This window comes from Centrocercus urophasianus, unplaced genomic scaffold (genome assembly GCF_019232065.1).
Source record: "Centrocercus urophasianus isolate 14NV4802_14NV808 unplaced genomic scaffold, USGS_Curo_1.0 seq_22, whole genome shotgun sequence".
Taxonomy (NCBI): Eukaryota; Metazoa; Chordata; class Aves; order Galliformes; family Phasianidae; genus Centrocercus; species Centrocercus urophasianus.
Genome location: NW_024884778.1, coordinates 5,302,463 through 5,319,605, shown reverse-complemented (window position 1 = coordinate 5,319,605; position 17,143 = coordinate 5,302,463). Strand labels below are relative to the sequence as shown.

At 49.9% G+C, this 17,143-nt stretch overlaps 1 protein-coding gene across 1 annotated transcript in view; it reads right to left on the bottom strand.

The window, feature by feature from the left end:
• Positions 1–15,869, bottom strand: part of LRIG1 (leucine rich repeats and immunoglobulin like domains 1) — an 81,049-nt gene extending 65,180 nt beyond the window's left edge. The window contains 2 exon segments of the mRNA XM_042823417.1: positions 15,267–15,590; positions 15,592–15,869. Coding sequence (XP_042679351.1) covers positions 15,267–15,590; positions 15,592–15,869 — 602 coding nt within the window.
• Positions 15,870–17,143: the final 1,274 nt, after the last annotated feature.

Genomic DNA, 17,143 nt, shown 5'->3' with positions numbered 1-17,143 from the left:
GAAAGATATGGGGAGGTAATGCCCATCCTGAGGTGCAAAAAGCAGAGAGACATGCGTCCCATGCATGCAGAACCATGCCCGACCTACAGAGCAGGGATGGAGCCCCATCCCTGCAGCACATCATACAGCTGCAGCCCAACTGTGACACAACAGCGCCTTGGGGTGAGAGCACCGCCTCCACCATCGCAGCAGGGGCTGCACCAGTGGCAGTGATCCCCCAGCAACACCGGAGCAGCACATCTGCCAAGAGATCTGGTGTCAATATTTGCCCGGAGCCCTGCAATCACAATTACATAAGCAAAGCCTGGCTGCCCTCCGGCCTTTCCCCCTGCTGCCCACATACACCAGCATGGAGAACACATTGCTGGAGCGAGTCTGCTTCTCAGCATTCCTCTCTTCTAGCCAAAAAGTGCTGCAGCATAAGGCGTGCATCTCACCCACAGAATCCCCAGCACCTCACTCAGTCATCGCTCCGCATAAAATGTGCTGTCTGGGGGAGAAAAAGGCGAGGAAAAGAAATCAAAGTTCTCCCCATTCCCACAAAGCTTGAGTTCCCATGTAATTGCTGCAAGAAGCGTTTTACCAGGACGGAGCTCCCCAGGAGCCATGGGACACGCTCACTGCCTGACCAGGTTAGCCAGCAGGAAAACATTTCCTTCAGCAAGCTTGACGCAACCACCAAAGTTGCTCCAAGATGAAATAAAACCGGGGCAAAAGCCAAAAAAACCTAGAGCAGGGACAAAACCTTCAGTGCAGGAGGCACACAATAAAATACTCCACACAGAACAGCACTGATTTTAATGCATCAAATTGGCTGCTGGGAGAGAAGCCAACTCATGGCCGTATCGCAGCTGGCCTTGGGAATGGCTCATGGCTGGGGGTGGTTTCTACAGCCCCACGCTGACGTGGAGTCACGTGAACACCATTACCTAAACTGCACCTTTTCCATGAACACCTCCTCTGGGATAAAGGTTCTCATTTTGCTCTACATAAAAACACCCTCCGCAGGTTTATAAGCTTTAATTGCTATGGGAGCACATAAAAAGTGTACAAATAAGTCTATTTAATGGTTACACATTAACTGTCATACACCTCCAGGCTTCTGTTATCCATAAATTTGCAAGATCAATAAACCCCTTATAAGCAAACTTTAAAAAAAAAAAAAAAGAAAAGAAAAAAGAAAAAAAAAGTAGTTGCTGCTGAAAATGTTCCGTTCCCATTTACTAATAACTTTGTTACTTTGGAAATTCTTACCTTTATCTAAAGCCTTCTGCTAGGGAAAAAGCTGTCTTTCAACACAAAGAAAAGGAATAAAAAATGCCTATTTCTCTCTTGCTCAGAATTGGACGTGTGCCCACAAGGTAATGCAAGAGCAGCGCCACGGCAGGCTGGGAAGGACTTGGCTAGAGCAAAACGTGTGTGAGAGCCTGTAGAGGCAAAGCCCCTCCAAACCCAAGGAGAAAAGCCTCCAGGAAGCACCAGGATGCTCTGCGCAATTCTGGAGGAAGGCAAAAAGGATTTCATTTGTCGTCCTGGACCTAACGGCACTCAGAGCACAGTGCAGCCCTGTTGCTTGGTTGCTGCAGTGCACTAAACGCCTGCTAAATTTTACACTGGGTGTACAGAGAAGCCCTGGAGTGCAGCACAGCGCTCAGAGCAGCGTGGGGAAGGGGAGAGGGCGAGCAAAAAGCAAGGCAGGCAGCCTGAGAGTGATTAAGTGTTGATCAAATCCAACTATTTCATAAAGTTTCTGGTATGCCTGACTGGCTTCAACAGTCTCCACACTTTGCTGAGAAATCCCTGCGATGTTTATGAGCAGTCTGCAAATGGCTCTTTTGTCGCTGTTTCTCTTTTTATTATTCCTCTTTAAGAAAGAAAACACAAAGCGTGAAGCTGCTGGGACATCAAAATGCTGTCAAACCTCAGCTGCCCACCACCTCGTGCCGCCTGTTCTTTGGGGCATGGGTAAGGTACTGCCCTCTCCCTAATCTGACCCCTCTTTCCTGCTGTGCAAAGCCAAGCTGGACACAGTGCTGTCCCTTCCCTATAGTCGGGAGCACCAAATTTTGGGATCAAAGCTGTGCCAGCACTCAAGACATGCCCAAACCCCACAACAACCCCACAACCTCCCCCCCCCCGCCCCAACCACACTCACTGAATCTCCATTGTAAACAGTGAGCACAGCCTGCATTTCAGGCCAAACAACACAGGGAGGCCCCTGGAAAGATGGAATCGCTTACTATCAGGAGGGAGGGAGATTATAGAGGTTATTTAAATTAAAAACAAACTAGACAAACAAATAAGCCTCATCCCCCCCAACCCCAGCCGCTGCTGCCTGCTCTGCACATGTTATCTGCAAACTGCGGGCAAAGCAACTTCCAGCTCCATGCTATTTCACAATCTGCTCGCTCTGAACCTTACACTACGTAAGGAATTAAACAAACATTTCCTCTTTTTCCTTCTTTGGGTGTCTGTTCCCCCCCCCACCCCCCTTCTTTCCAGGGCTGGGCTCTGAAGTCCAGCCCTACATGGGGCCAAGGCACAGCCAGCACCTTCCCACCAGCCCCCAAATGCCCCAAACTTCCCCCAAAAGAGGCAGAGAAGAGTTTGCACAGCAGCTTGTGATTGCACAGGTCGATCCATACAGCAAACAGACAGCCCTGTGCACTCCCAAAATACACCAAGGACAGCCACAGGGGAAAGGAAGGCGATACCAAAACACGATGTGGAGATAACAGGAAAACTTTGCAGAAGTCAATTAAAAAGGCAGTCAGCCCTAGAGACAGAAATCCTCAGGAAAGCAGGACTCCTTCCACACCGACTGCTTGCTATTACATGCAGCTGCAGCAGCAAACTGGCGAAGAAAAGCCTTTGCCTCAATCCGCTCACATTTGCAACAGGTTTAAATTACAAATTCGGGTTTTATCTGGATTGCAGAAGATTGCGAGGGAAAGCTGGGAAGTGAGAGCATGGAACGAACCAAGGGGCCAAATGCTGGAGACCCAAGAGTCAGGTTGTTGGAGTTTTTTTTTTTGTGGTTGCTGCTATTTAATGGCAATGCCTAATTACAGTTTGGGATAAAGGAAGCTTTTGTTAACTACCTGCCCTCTCCCTCCCTCTGCACCTTCCCTCGGGGTTTTGAGATCACATGAAAAACACATCCTAAGCTCCTCGAGAGATTTTTCTGCACAGCCAAGGCTGACAAGACTTGACATTCCTGAAATGTTTAAATGGGAGGAGAGAGAGAAACAACATTTTTTCAAACCCACTTTATACATCGTGCACAAGCAAAAACTGGCTCAGATCCAATTAAAAAAAAAAAAATACATATACATATATATATATACACACACACACAAATATATTTGCAAAATCATGTTAAATACTTCAAATGTTCTGGATTGGAAACCTCTTCCAAAAGCACAGGGTCAGAAAAGCCAGCCTCAGAATTAAAAAGTTTAGCTAATGAACAGGCAGCAGACAAGAAACCCCATTTCAGCCAAATACCAGGAAAAGCACATTGCAATCAGCAGCTGTTTCATTAACTGATCCACACACTGGCTCATTTTGGATATTTTTCCAGACTGGAATCTTGCTTTGCCCAATGCTTCTGGACAGACCTGAGTGAAGAGCAGGGTCCTCACAGATAATTACAGCCTGTAATAAAAACCCACTGTGGGTGATACAAGCCAGATGTGGGAACAACTGCACGTGCTCCAAAAGGTACCACTACCCAGACTGCCAGCTGCCAAGAGCCAGCACCTCAAAAACCGTGCCACAAACATCACTCAACAGCAGGCAGCGTGTCTGTGGCTGCAGAATGGCTACATGGAGCACTCCAGGTACCGCTGGCCAATTATTCTTTCTTGGTTTACTAGCCTAGGAATTCGGGCATCAAAAAGGACCGCTGTGCTCCACTTGTGCAATAAACTCCTTTCACCAGCATCACTTCACACTTCCCAGAGTGCAAAGTTCGCGCTGATATTGTTGGCTTTCTCACTTGCTGCTTTTTGGCACCAGTCTGCCTGCTTGGCTGTTCATTAATATACAATCAGTACCTTAAAGGCTTTGTTCCACAGGTCTAGCTAGGCTGTGAGCTGCCCTCCAGCAAGCACTGGTTTGTGGGGGACAAGCAACAAAAGCTATCTGCAGGAGTGCAAACGTGGTTAGATGTTAGGACACAAAATTAGGAAAAGCCCAAACCGTATATCCCTACCAGTGAGTTTTAAAGAATAAAGGATTATCAATATCAACACAAATAGCATCCAGGAAAAACCTGGAAACAACACAATTTACTCTCAACATGCTTTACTCCTTTATGCACCGGTTACACTACAATATTTTTTACCTTCCATGTGAGGAGAGGCTGAGAGAGATGGGGCTGCTCAGCATGAGACTCACAGGATCTCATCAATGGCCAGAAATGCATGAAAGGAGGGTGCCAAGAGGATAGAGCCAAGCTCTTTTCAGTGGCGCCCAGTGCCAGGACACGAGGCAATGGGCACAAAGTACACGAGGCAACGGGTGCTAAGTGGTACAGAGAAGGTTCCATCTGGACACCAGGAAGTACTTCTGTGTCACTCAGGGGACACAGAGCAGCAGGTTGTCCAGAGGTTGTGAGGTTTCCTTGGTGATCTCCAGGAGACGCTTGGATCTGATCCTGCTCTAGTAGGCCATGCTGGAACAGAGGTTGGACCAGATGGACCAAGATATCCATGTCAGTTGTGTGTTTTTCATACCACCTGCAGCACCACAAGGCATAGGTGACACAGCAAAGGCTGCCTTTGTGCACCAACAATGAGAAAGCTGCCACAGTTTTGGTCAGCTAGCTCAGGTTGCCATGTAAAATCAAAAAAAAAGTAAATCCCAGCTATTTTGTGATCTCTTATCTCCTGGCTTAGAACAGAGCAGTCTAACTGCATCTGCCGACACCATGCCTGCACAGAACACCCCAACAACACGGGGCAAAGGAGGGCAGCCACAGACAGCCCAGGCAGCACACAGCCCAGTGTGTGCAGGCACACAGCGGGCTGTGCCAAGCTCATATGTGAAGAAGTCACGCCCATCAACATGCCATGCTGGTCCCAACCAATGGAACAAGCACCAAATGTCCTCTCTAAAAACCAAGCCATTTTCTTTGTTTACTGGGCCCACTCCACATCAGCAGTTGTCTTGCTCTCTAAACCAGCCTGGCAGCTCAGATGGGAACAGGCATGAAGAACTGACCCCAGCCTCCCTTAATACGTTACTAAACCCTGCCTTATTTGTCTTCTCTGGGAGACTAAACACAGGTTATTAGTTCAATATAAAACTCTAAGTACACGCTTGAAAGACAGAGCACAAAAACAGAGTTTAATTGTCAAGAGCATTAAAAAAGCACTCTAGTTGTTTCAAGCTCTTTTATGCTGGTTTAAGAAGTTTAAGAAGTTTCTGTCCCAACTTTTCAAGATTTGCTTATGATGGAGATGAGCCCAAGTGGAAAATCAAAATCAAGGATCCTTGAATTCTGAGGGAACCTTTATCTGAGTTTGGATTCGTATCTGCACAGAGTGCAGTGCAGTCAAGTTTCCAGCCCTGTTTATCACCATCACCTCATGCTCTCTCCCCATCAACACAAGGTCATGACAAAGTTCCTACACAAGTCCCCGGATCCATAAATTGTTACAGATCTGGATTCACATCAGTGGGATTACACGAGATCAGCCAAACATGCACATGCCGGAGAGAGAGAAGACAACAAGGCTCTTTAAAACTCGAGAGTATTTTTCATTTATAAATAGTTTACATTTTTTGGATCTAGTGGTGGACGACTCGCTCAGTCTGTACGGAAACCAAAGAAATATCATGTGTGAGCACTAACCACAGCGTAACAGAGATAATAAACAACAGATGGGCAGCCATACGCAACAGGGCTGGTGCTTGTGGTAGGGGAGGCAAAGAAAAAGTAGTAAGAAAACCAGCAAGCATCACTCAGCTGAAGACCCTGTGATGTTTTGGAGTTCTGGGGACCTGTTTCTCCAAGCTAGGCTACAAGAGTAATCTGAAAAACAGCTTGACCATGCAAGCAAAGCACCTGAGTGCTGCTGGGCTCCTGGGAGGCATCCAGCCTTGTGGGCTTTGCCAAGAGAACCAAGCCAGGCGACAAGCCTCCTGCACAGCATCTGCCCTCGCAGCAAATAAAACTAAAATGGATGCTGACATCTCCCTCATCCATGCTTTTACAAACGTTTTAGAGATTATGTCAAACAATACCCCATACTCCACACAATAGATAAGCGTTTAAAAGAAAGCAGGACAACTTGGTATTGCCAAGCAGAGAGACCTGGACCTGGAGCATCTTTACTGAAATTATCCTGCCAAGACCAATTTGATGCCTTTTCTTACCGCAAGGAACTCTGCAAGTATGCTGATAATGTTTAAGCATCAATATGTGTCCCTAGGTAAAAGAAAACAAAAAACACTCCAAAATACACTTTCCAGAATTTGCCAACATTTACCAGATGCAAGAGAATTCCAAGACCACTAATCTGCCACAAGCGTGTAGGCACCAAATCACGAGCCTCAGCACCCACCTCCTCCTTGAGCAAAAGCCTACAGCCTGACACACTTGGCAGAACAAAGGTTTGTTCCCAATTATATTTCAGATTCTTCTAACAATAACTGCGTGGCGTCTGGCACCAGCACACCTGAGCCTTTGAAGCGGTTCTCAATTCCAGCAGGAAAAGGAGGGAGGACAAAAGGGGAATCAACCGGCAGTTTTGGTTCCAGTCAAACCACCATGCTGAAGAGACAACCTTAATACCATAATCCCTGAGCACACCAGAAATGCTTACAGCTAACAAAAACAAACCCACACAGGACAGCAACACGTCGGTGCTGCAAGATCTGGGCTAGGGGGTGCTTGTGATCAAATCTCTTCTTGATGTGCTTAGGCCAGCATCCTCATGGGGTCTAAATGGGGCTTGCAGGGCATGCAGGTACTTCTCTATCACTTATGTCTGTTAAGGATCTAAACCCCTTTTCACCTTACATGACATCGATGAGAAGCATGTGAGAAATCAGTGCAGGGCAACAAGCCTCACTTTTAAAATGCGTATCTTATCTGTTCTGTTCAAATAAGCACAGGGTGGTTTAACAGCAACAAGGTGGCAGAGCAGAACAGCTCCAAGGGGCGGAGGTTTTGATTGGAATGATGCTCATTTGAGAAAAAAAAAAAAAAAAAAAAAAGGGGATAAAAACACCTTATTCATTTTCCCCAAGCTGAATCCAAGTCCTACCAACTCTTTTTGTTAGGCTGGGCAGTTTCTGGAAACATCTTCTGGCCCAAAACATTCCCAGAATTTCAAGAATCTGCTCCACAAATCTTGAGGCTGTTTTGCTCAGGAATGCTGACATGTGGGCAAAGGGAAATCAAACGGTTCCCTTGAACATTGCAGAAAACTTTAAAGTCTGCCCAAGCTGAAAAACGCAAGAGTCAAAACTCTGAAGGAAGTGTGGGTTTTCTGCTCAAAGGCAGCTGCATTTCAAATATCACCCAGAACATAATCTTCCAGCAAGAGAGCATGTCCGTGTCAGGACAGCTTGTGCTCTTAGTAAGGCTGCTGGCCTCCATGTGGTCCCCTCAAATCAGAACTGAAGTTGAAGCAAATAAATAAAACAGACTTCCAGATCAAGTTGTCTCAGCCTTTATGGAGCAGAGATGATTGTGCTGTGAGAAGCTCTTGGCAGAACTGCTTCTCCCCAGACAAGATCCACCCACTTCCCAACACCTCATCAGCTCCAAACATGTAGGGCAGGCATGCATTTTGTCTTCTGCTCATACAGCTCCGAGGATGACAGTCCTGGGTCACAAATGATAACTAAGGACTTGACTTAGAAAGAGTTGTGAGGATAACAGGGGTTTCTGGTCCTGCAAGTGCTTTTTTTATTGCCTATCATCCAGCATCATTAGGAGAACAGTTTCCTGAGGATGAGAAGTTTCTCCAGTTGGCTGCAAAGCAGAGATACAAAGGACACATCTTACCACTGTAAGGCAGGCAGTTTTGTAACTGGTGGTCAGGACGCTGAGGAAACCAGAGAGGAAGTAATCGGAAATTGTTGGACAGGGAAACTTCCACATTTTGTATCCAAATGTGCAGGCCTGCAGCCTGCATGAATTGTTCTCTTATTTTAGCCATGTCTTTCACAAACAGAAACCTTGCAGTTTAATTAGCACATGCAGCCCAAGAACTGTAGTTGCCATCTCCTCCTCCACAAAGGTAGATTTTTGTTATTTTGACTTTTGAAGAAGTTGAATGTCAAGCTTGCACAGCTTCAACACGCACAGTCTGCTTCAAAACAAGCTGTGTGCTGGCATTACAACTTCTGCACAGGGAGCTGCACAACCTCACCTGAGAGCTGGCAGAGTGCTTGCAGCCAGAGGTGAAGCAAGCAGCAAGGGAGCCAGGCTGGGAGTACAGCAGCAGCTAACTGGGAGCACTGGTGCTGCAGGAAGGGAATTGCCATCTGGGGCTTTCAGTGAGGTGCTATGGAAAAACTGTCACAGTCCAAGGAAAACAAGAAGTGCGGGAGCTGGAGCACAGGCACCTCTGCCAGCTAAAAGGACAGCTCATAACGCTCTTGTAGAGCAGACCACAAAGTGCTAGCACTTGAGACACAAGTGCTGGAAGTAGACTGGGAGCAAGCAGCACAGCAGTAAACAGCTCAGGCTGCTATCCAGCATCACCCAGGGATGCCATGCTGCTGCACAGCTCTACCTTTTCCCTAAGGATACTGGTAAAGCCCAAGGAGCAGGACTGCGTGCCCAGCACATCTGCACATGCAGCAGTACTGCCGGGCTGGGAGGATGCAGGCACCCAGGGCGATTGCTCAATGCTCACAGGCTTGGAGGCACACAGTCCTCTTCCTGGAAGCTCTCCTCCAAGCAGGGAGCAGAGAGTTGACAAAACTGTTCCCAGCTGTGGCCATGACCATCACAAAAGTCTTGCTGCTTTGGCTGAAACACTTCCTGCTGCGGCTCCCGGTCACCTGGGCAGCGCTGCATGGAGGAACAACCATACTGGGCCCCAGCAAGGCCAGAATGCAGGCGGTATCACTGCTGGTAACTGCCTTAAAGAGGCCATTATAGAAGGTAGAGCTAGAGCCAACTGTTATTTGAAGTAGACAGCACAAACCCAACACGTTCTGCCATATCCCTACAGCTTTCCATCCAAGCAAATCAACCCAATGACCAGCACACATCTCCACTGATAAGTTCAGTATGAATGAAATCAGAACTCCTGGAAAGGGTTCAATTCAACAAGACATCAAAAAGCCAAGTAGCTTCCTTGGGGAGCTGGGCTGAGCCCCACAGATAAATACATTTACCAGAAGTCCAGGAGCTGATCGCACTGACTGGAGAGGCAGCCAGCAGCTTCTTGTTCAGGAGGCCACCAACCAATGATGATATGCAAGACAAGAGCAATCAGGATGCAGGGTGAGGTCTCAGCTCTGCAGATCTCCTCCCACTCCAGGAGCTTCCTGCTCATACAGGAGAACTGAATCTGCCTGGCCACAATATTATGATACTATGATAAGCCATTTCCTAACCTGCTAACAAGGAAAGCAAAGGTAATTCGTCTGCTCTTATGAATGCAGAGTCATCCAAGTCCTCTAAGTTCACCAATCTCAACAACTTCTGGGCAGTGATCTACTCAATGACAAAGGTTGGAGAGTGGGAAGCAGGACAAAGTTTACAGCTCTGTCAAACAAAAACAACTCTCACACACTTCCATATAAGAGAGGCCTAAACACGTGAATAAGATGTATATGTTTAATGCAGCATTTATGTGCCACATTTCAGAAGAAACCCAAAACGCGTTTGAAAGCCAAGAATTCTTACTTAAGACTTGTTGGGAGGAATGGAGCTGTTTACAGAGCAACACAGAGAGGAACAGCACAAAAACATGTTTAGCAAAGCAAGAGTGGAAAGTACTGTGACATTTCAAAGTGAAACATCATATGGTTTGCTTAAATCTCCTACAAAAGGACAAATCTCTCCATTTTACCCTGTGTTGCTCTGAGTCTACTCCTGGTTCCAGAGGAGACAAAGGCTTCCTGGCAAGGTCAGACCAGGGCAAAAGGGGGGGTGAGAGGAAGCCCCAGATTTAATTTTTTTTCACTTATTTTAATATAAAGACCCATGCTAAAGGAAAGTGGCTAGTACTTTTCTACAGCTCTTGAGCAATTGCCCAGCCAAGTATCACTTAAAATAAGCTCTGGAAAACTAAGCAAAGCTTTTCAGGACCGCTCATAACACCAGAGGAGGCAGAGCAAGCTTTCCCCATCTTCCCCCCAGTTCACAAACACAAAAAGGAGGACGGATAGGCAGCAATGTTTGGACAACTGGAACACATTTAGGGGGTGATTTTTCACAGGGCCTCCAGCCAGGCAGTTTCCTCTGATAGCCATTTTATTACCCGCAATACAATTTACAGACCAGCAGCTCCCCTACCCACAGGGATTGCTGCTGCACCAGTGCTGCCCAAGCACAGTGAGGAAGCCACCCATCAGCACAGCAAGCCTCACAAGCAGGGAAAAGCCTGCTTAGATGCCAGCACTGATGACTAATGCTAGGGCAGCAAGCACTGCAGCATAGAGACAAGTGTGCTCCATCCAGGTGGGCAGCCATCAGCAAGCACAGGCTTTGGGCAACTGCAAAAATACTGTGATGCCCGATTTGCATCTCTCTGCTGGAGGAAGCAACTGCCCAAATGCACCTGAGGGCCTGTCCTGCTTTTCTGCACTGAGCAAGGGCCTGCCAACTGGAGGAGGTGGTCTGGAGAGCAGTATCTCATTTCAGGGTTTCACAGCCAAATTTCCACTGAACTCAAGGTATGCATTTTCTAATCTGGAAGGATTCATCTAAAAATAGGCACCTTCACTGAAAGGGAAACGCTCTCAGCACACAGCTTGCACAGCGGATGAGTTCAAGAGCAAGGCATTTAAGACTACATCTCTGCAGATTTCCCAGCCTGCCACAGACCAGCTGGCTGCCTGTACTTCAGCCCCTGCTCAAACTGAAAATGCAACCAACAACCAAAGCACACCCAGCACAGCCTGAGGGGTGCCCCCAAATAGCAGGGTCTGCTTCTAGACTTCCTCAAAATTACACAGCTGTGACTGGAGAGACAATGTGCTGAAAAGATAATGAGGGAGTGTAACGGACTGCACACGTTGTAGTCCTGGGCTGAAGCTGGCACTGGCTGGGGTGAAGGACTCGAGCTGCAGCGCAGGATTTGGTTAACTATTAATGGATGACTCAGCTCCAACAATAAAATGCATTTCGCGTTCTGCGTTAGCAAAACAGCATCCTGGTCCTTGACTCCAGCTGAGTGCATTGCAGGAGAAAAAAAAAAAAAGATCCCATCAGCTCCACGTTGCAAAACAAGGAGTCACACTGCGTGATTAGGTTAGCAGCACAGAATGATGATGTTAAAAACTGATGAGCTGAGCTAACTCAATCTGAGGTGTCTGACAGCAGAATCAGTGCAAAGCCCTGCAGCCTGATTGGGATTTCTGGGTGTGGTTAACATGCAGGACAATGCAGTTGGTCTTATCTGAGCTGGGTGCTGAGAGATGGGAGCCACTGGGAAGCACTGCACCATGCAGAGCTCGAGGCAAAGCTCCAAACTCTCTGAGAGGGATGGAAGAAGCCAACAGCCAAAGGCAGCACTGCAGATTCCAAGCACCCACTGTGCATTGAATGGGGTGGCTGTGCCAGAAGGCATGGGGCTAGGCTGCACAAGGGGAAACCCAAGTGATGGGAGAAGGCATGCCAGCCCCATAGCTCACCTCTTCAGCCCTAGACTCCAGGTTGAGCTCCTGCAAGGCTCAGTCACCTTCTAGCCTCACTCATCTGCAGGGCAGTTTGCAAAGCAAAGTCACAATACTGAGCCGCTACAAAATCATCAAGGTTGGTTTTCCTAGAGAACAACTGCTGTGTGCTCAGTTCTCTGATGCCAACTGGGCTTCTCACCCCCCGCTCCGGGAACTTTCCCTCCCCTTTCCTCCAGCCCATCCATTCTCCCCTTTTCATGCTGCATTGTAAAAGGCACTGAATATTAACACAGCCCATTGAGCACTCTCCTTTTGTAGGGGACCCTCGCGTTTCAAATTGCAGTCGCTGTGCAGAGGGAAAAGCCTCAAAGTGATTAAATGCCAGAAGCTTCTCAAAAGGAGAGAGAAACAGGGAGGTGGCTGCGGGGGTCCTGCAGACTTCAGTGCAACAGTCAGAAGGGCTTCGGATCTGCACTACGGATCTCATCTCACGTGCACATCTAACCCCAGTCCGGGTGGGATCACTCCTCCCAGCCGAGGCTCAGCTCAGGATTAAGACACGAAGATCAGACAGCAGATGAAGGCTCGCTGCTGTTCTCCAGTGGGAGCCAATAAATGTCATGGCATGCTGGGGGTGGGCAGCGAATCCCAGACACATGTTCACAGTCAGGGAGGATTTTTGCAAGCGTGCGGCACTGCGAGGACAGGCTCTGCCATCACCCTGACCCAGCAGCCCCCTCCCAAAAATCAGCCCCCAGCAATGGCTGCTTCATCTGTGTCCCATTATTGCAGCAGGCTTGGAACTGCCAGAAACTTTCCTCCTGCAACACCTCCACATTCATCCCTCAGTACCTCCTCCAGCCAAGGAAGCTGCTTTAACTGTTGCTGTGCTCACAAGATCTGGCTCTAGTTTAATAAAAAAAAAAAAAAAAAAAAAAATTAATCTGGAATTTTGAGCACAGGCATTCTGGTTTCCTGAACACAGCAGGGCTCTGTCCCAGGCTCCCAGCTCAAATGCCTGCGGCCAGGCACCCACAGGACTCCCAGCAGCACCCAGGTGCTCTAGTGAGAGCAGCAGTGCCAGGCAGACAGCCTCAGGGCAATGGAACCATCCCCAAATTCATCTTCCTGGGACAGCTCAGAGCAGCACCTGCACAGACCCTGCCATAACTCAGCACCCCATGTCCACAACCAGCCAAGGGCAGGGAACTCCCTCCTCATTCAACTGTTACTGGAGATATGAGATGCAAGCATTTCATTCTTTTATTCTGTTTTGCAGCCCTTACATTCAGTCCTTCTGGGCTGCTCTAGCCCACAAAGCTTGGATCAACTCATCCCTTCTTGAGCTGAATCGTTGTTGCACTCCCATGCACAACACCAGCTCTAGCACAGCACAACAGAAGAAGAGTGTACGCACTGCACACAGCCACCAGCACCCTGCACCGAGTCAGCTGGGTGTTCATACCAGGGCTGTGTGGGTCACGCACCATCACAAGGTGCTGCAGCTGGCTGTGCAGTGCTGTTCCTCTCAAGAACCCCAACCCATGCCACTCTGCATTGGCTGTGAGCGACCTCAGCACGCTGCCCTTCTGTGCATTAGCTCTGCCCTCTGAAAGCCAAAGAGAAAAATCACAACGGCAAGAATCGCTGCCAAGGAAGAAATAACAATAGTTTCAAAAGCTCCCACTGCTTTTCCTGGGCACTGATAGCCCTGTTGACAAAATACGCAGCGATTAGGGCGGTGCACAACCCTCCCCAGTGTGCAGAGTTTCCTGCAGTCCAAACAAAAGCTTTATCTCAACACACTGAAAACTAATCCAGCACTGCTTGAGCACCGGGACACTAATAAGAGGGGGGAAAAAAAAACAGATAAACTGCTAAGGAGGGATTTTTGAAAGCACTCAGTAAAGTGAGGACACACCAGTGCAAGCCACTGAACACGGGATCTCCATGCGAGTTCCTATGAGTGATGCCACCAGCAGAGCTTAGCCTGGGTGCATGCACACAGCCCTGTCCCATTGCTTCCACACCCAGAATTAGCATTGGTGAGTCTGGGAATCATAAAAAAGCAACACAAACAACCTTACTTTAAAATGCAAAAATTTTCACAGTAGCTTAAACTCTTAGGGTTTTTTGTTTGTTTAATATTAGCCATGGACGAGGGCAAAAAAAGCTCTGAATCATGCACTGGTAGATAGAAAAATTCCACCTTAGCCAATTCTTCTGTTAGTTTACTATTTACAAAATGACAAACCATATCTTGCTAAAGTGGCTACAAGTCCAACAGCTCCCAGGCAGCAGATTTATATAAGCGATTACTTTACCAATAAAACTCACTGAACTCAAAGACATTCCAAAATCTGTTCCATATGAAAAAGACACTCCTGGGCATTCACACTCCCAAAAAACACAATAAATTCGGTCAAACCAGGCTACTAATGTGTATCCCTGTGCTAAACAAGACGCACTGTCCTATTTTTACAAGGCACGTGGGGATTCTGGCGTTATGCTGAGATGAAGAACCACACTGGACAGTGCCCAATGCTGAGCAGGAGTGCAGAGCAACAGGTGAGCAGGCAGCCACAGCCTCCTCTTAGCGACCCCTGAGAATTGCGGGTCAAACTCAGTATTTCTGCAGCCAAAAGGAGGGAATGCAGAGAGAGTCTGACAGCCCCTCATCATTCTTAATAGGAAGCTGGATGGTCTGCAGCAATATTTGAGTGATTTCTCCCTCCTGCCAGAGCTGAAACTATACAACTCACTGCTGTAATAGATGCTCCTCATTCATCCGTACGTTGGTGCAAAAGAGCTGAGGCAGTTTTTCCCTCTCCCTTTCTGGATGCTCAATTCCAGGGTTACCGACCAGCGAGGGGAACGGATCTCTGCCCAACTACGCACACAGAGATGCCCGTTGTTCATCACACCACAACCGTGGATGCACAGCGCTGTCAGCACTCGGGTTCAGCTCTGAAGTCCGCAGCAGCACCAGAGGGACGCGCCTAAATCCTTCCTAACACTTTGAAGGAAAACCTCACAGTGAATCCGCGGCCGTAACTCTCAGCACAGGGATACACCAATGACCTCAACAAGCAGAGACGAACCGAGGGCCAGCAGGGCGGCAGCGAGCCTCAGTCAGAGCTTGCAGCTCATTTGGCAAACCCTTCGTTTTCCACAAAACCACCCCAAACCGCCCCGCGGTGCCGCAGTGGGCGCTCAGAGCCGCGGCGGGGCAGCCCGGCCCCGTATTAGGGCAGCGCGGCGGGGCCGGGCCGGGCGCTGCCCCTCGGAGATGCCCAAATAAGGCTCCGGCGGAGCGCAGCGGGACCCCCGCTTCGGACGGCACCGCCGCTCTCCTCGCCCCCCGCGCGGAGAAAGCGGAGCCTCTTCGGCCGGTAAAAACACCGTTCAAACACCCGCCCGCCCGCGGCCAGCGGCCCCGCGATACTCACACGTGCCGCAGCCCGTGGGGCAGCTCCCGGGGCACCTCGGGCAGCCCCAGCCCGCCGCAGCGCAGCCGCTCCCCGTCGCAGACGCAGCCGTCGGGGCAGGCGGCGGCCGAGCCCAGCAGCACCGCCAGCAGCAGCGGCAGCGCGGAGCCTCCGCCGCCCCGCGACGGCACCACCGCCATTTTGTATCCGGCACCGGCGAAGGTCCGAAGCGGAGCGGAACGCGGTCCCGGCTGGCGGCGCCCCGAGCGCTCAGCGCAGCTCCGCCACCCGCGCCATCGCCTCGGCCGCCGGCCCCGCAGGGCGCTCAGGGCATCCGCCGCGCAGGCGGCGCTGATCCGCGGTCCCTCCTCCGCCGCCGCGAGCGCTTTCTCTCGGCTGCCGCCGCCGCCGCCGCCCGGCTCCGGTTCCGGCCCGCCGCCCGCTCGGCACTCCCGCGGGACCCCGCACCCCGTCCCGGCCCCGCCGCTCCGCTCGCCGCGGGCCCACGTTGGCTGCACCGCAACATGTAGCCGCGCCGCCCCCCGCGCGTCCGCCCATTGGTTGGCGGGCGGGCCCGCGCGCGCCGCTGTTGGTCAGGATCGCCCCCCCCACTCGGCGCCTCATTGATGCCGGCAGCCCGTCAATCAAAAGCGCTAAGGCCCGCCTCCCTTTCCCACTCCAGGTGTGAACGCGGGCGGCCCTCGCCCCCCCGGCTCTTTTCCTCTTAAAGGGGCCGCGCCCATCGCTCTCCGGCGGACTGCGCGCCGGAGGGACCCGGCCCGAAAGGTCCCCCCAGCCCCTGTGTAACCTTCCCCATGTTATAGCATCACCCACGGACGTATCCCGCAAGGAAGCAGTGCAGGAACACAGCATAAGCAGTTCACCTTAAACCCAAGCAGCTGTCCAAATTCACCCAGTGTTTGAAAGCCTCGCATTCTACCATTGGAGGGGGCAAGTCCTGCGCAGATAGGAGAGCACTCCACCCAGTCAGTGGCACATGACTCATCCAATGGATGCAGCGAGATGATTACCAGCAAAGTTAGGGCACCCACGGCTGCTCAGCGGCTGCTCCTGAACTAAGCATAGAGCATCCAACGCTTCTGGTCACTCTCCTGACATCACATCCAGATGGGTTCCAAATAGGAAACCTAAGCCTCTGCAAGAGCTTCCTTCACCCCACTCTGGGTCACCAGGACCCTCTGGCATCCCATCCACCACCTTCTCCAGTGACATTCAGCAGTATCGATGATCCTGTAGGGTCAGTACAGCTGCCACACCTCTGCACACCTCCAAAGAATCAATGGGCATTATTTTAAGGTAGAGGTAGAACTTGTGGATTAGGTTTTTGTTAATCCAATGGAGGACATCAAGAAGAGATTCACAGTGGGCCAGGGTTGTGTTTCAATCTCCAAGAACTGAAGAAAATAGGAGAATACTTGACTTTAGTCCTTCCATTTATCTGAAAGCTGTCTGCCCCGACCAACCAGGGTGACCTGATAATGGCCACTCAGTATCTTAAGGGTGGCTGTAAGAAAGAAAGGGAGATGCCTTAGGAGGTTCTGTTGTTACTTTACAATAAGGAGGGGGGGGGGGGGAGGGAGAGGAAATGAGGCAATGAAACAGATTGCTCAGAGATGACAGATGCCCTGTGCCTGGAGACAGCTGTGGTGAGGCTGGATGGGCTTTGAGCACCTGATGGAGCTGTAGGTGTCCCCGTTCACTGCAGAGGAGTTGGACCAGCTGGCCTTTAAGATCCCTTCCAACTCAAACAATTCTGTGATCATGTTAAATCACATTGCACAGGCATTGGGGATCAGTCCCCAGCAGCATTTGATGGGAAATGAGCACACTCACAATGCTCCTGCCTTGCCCCAAAGCCCAAGTCTGCGCTATGGAGT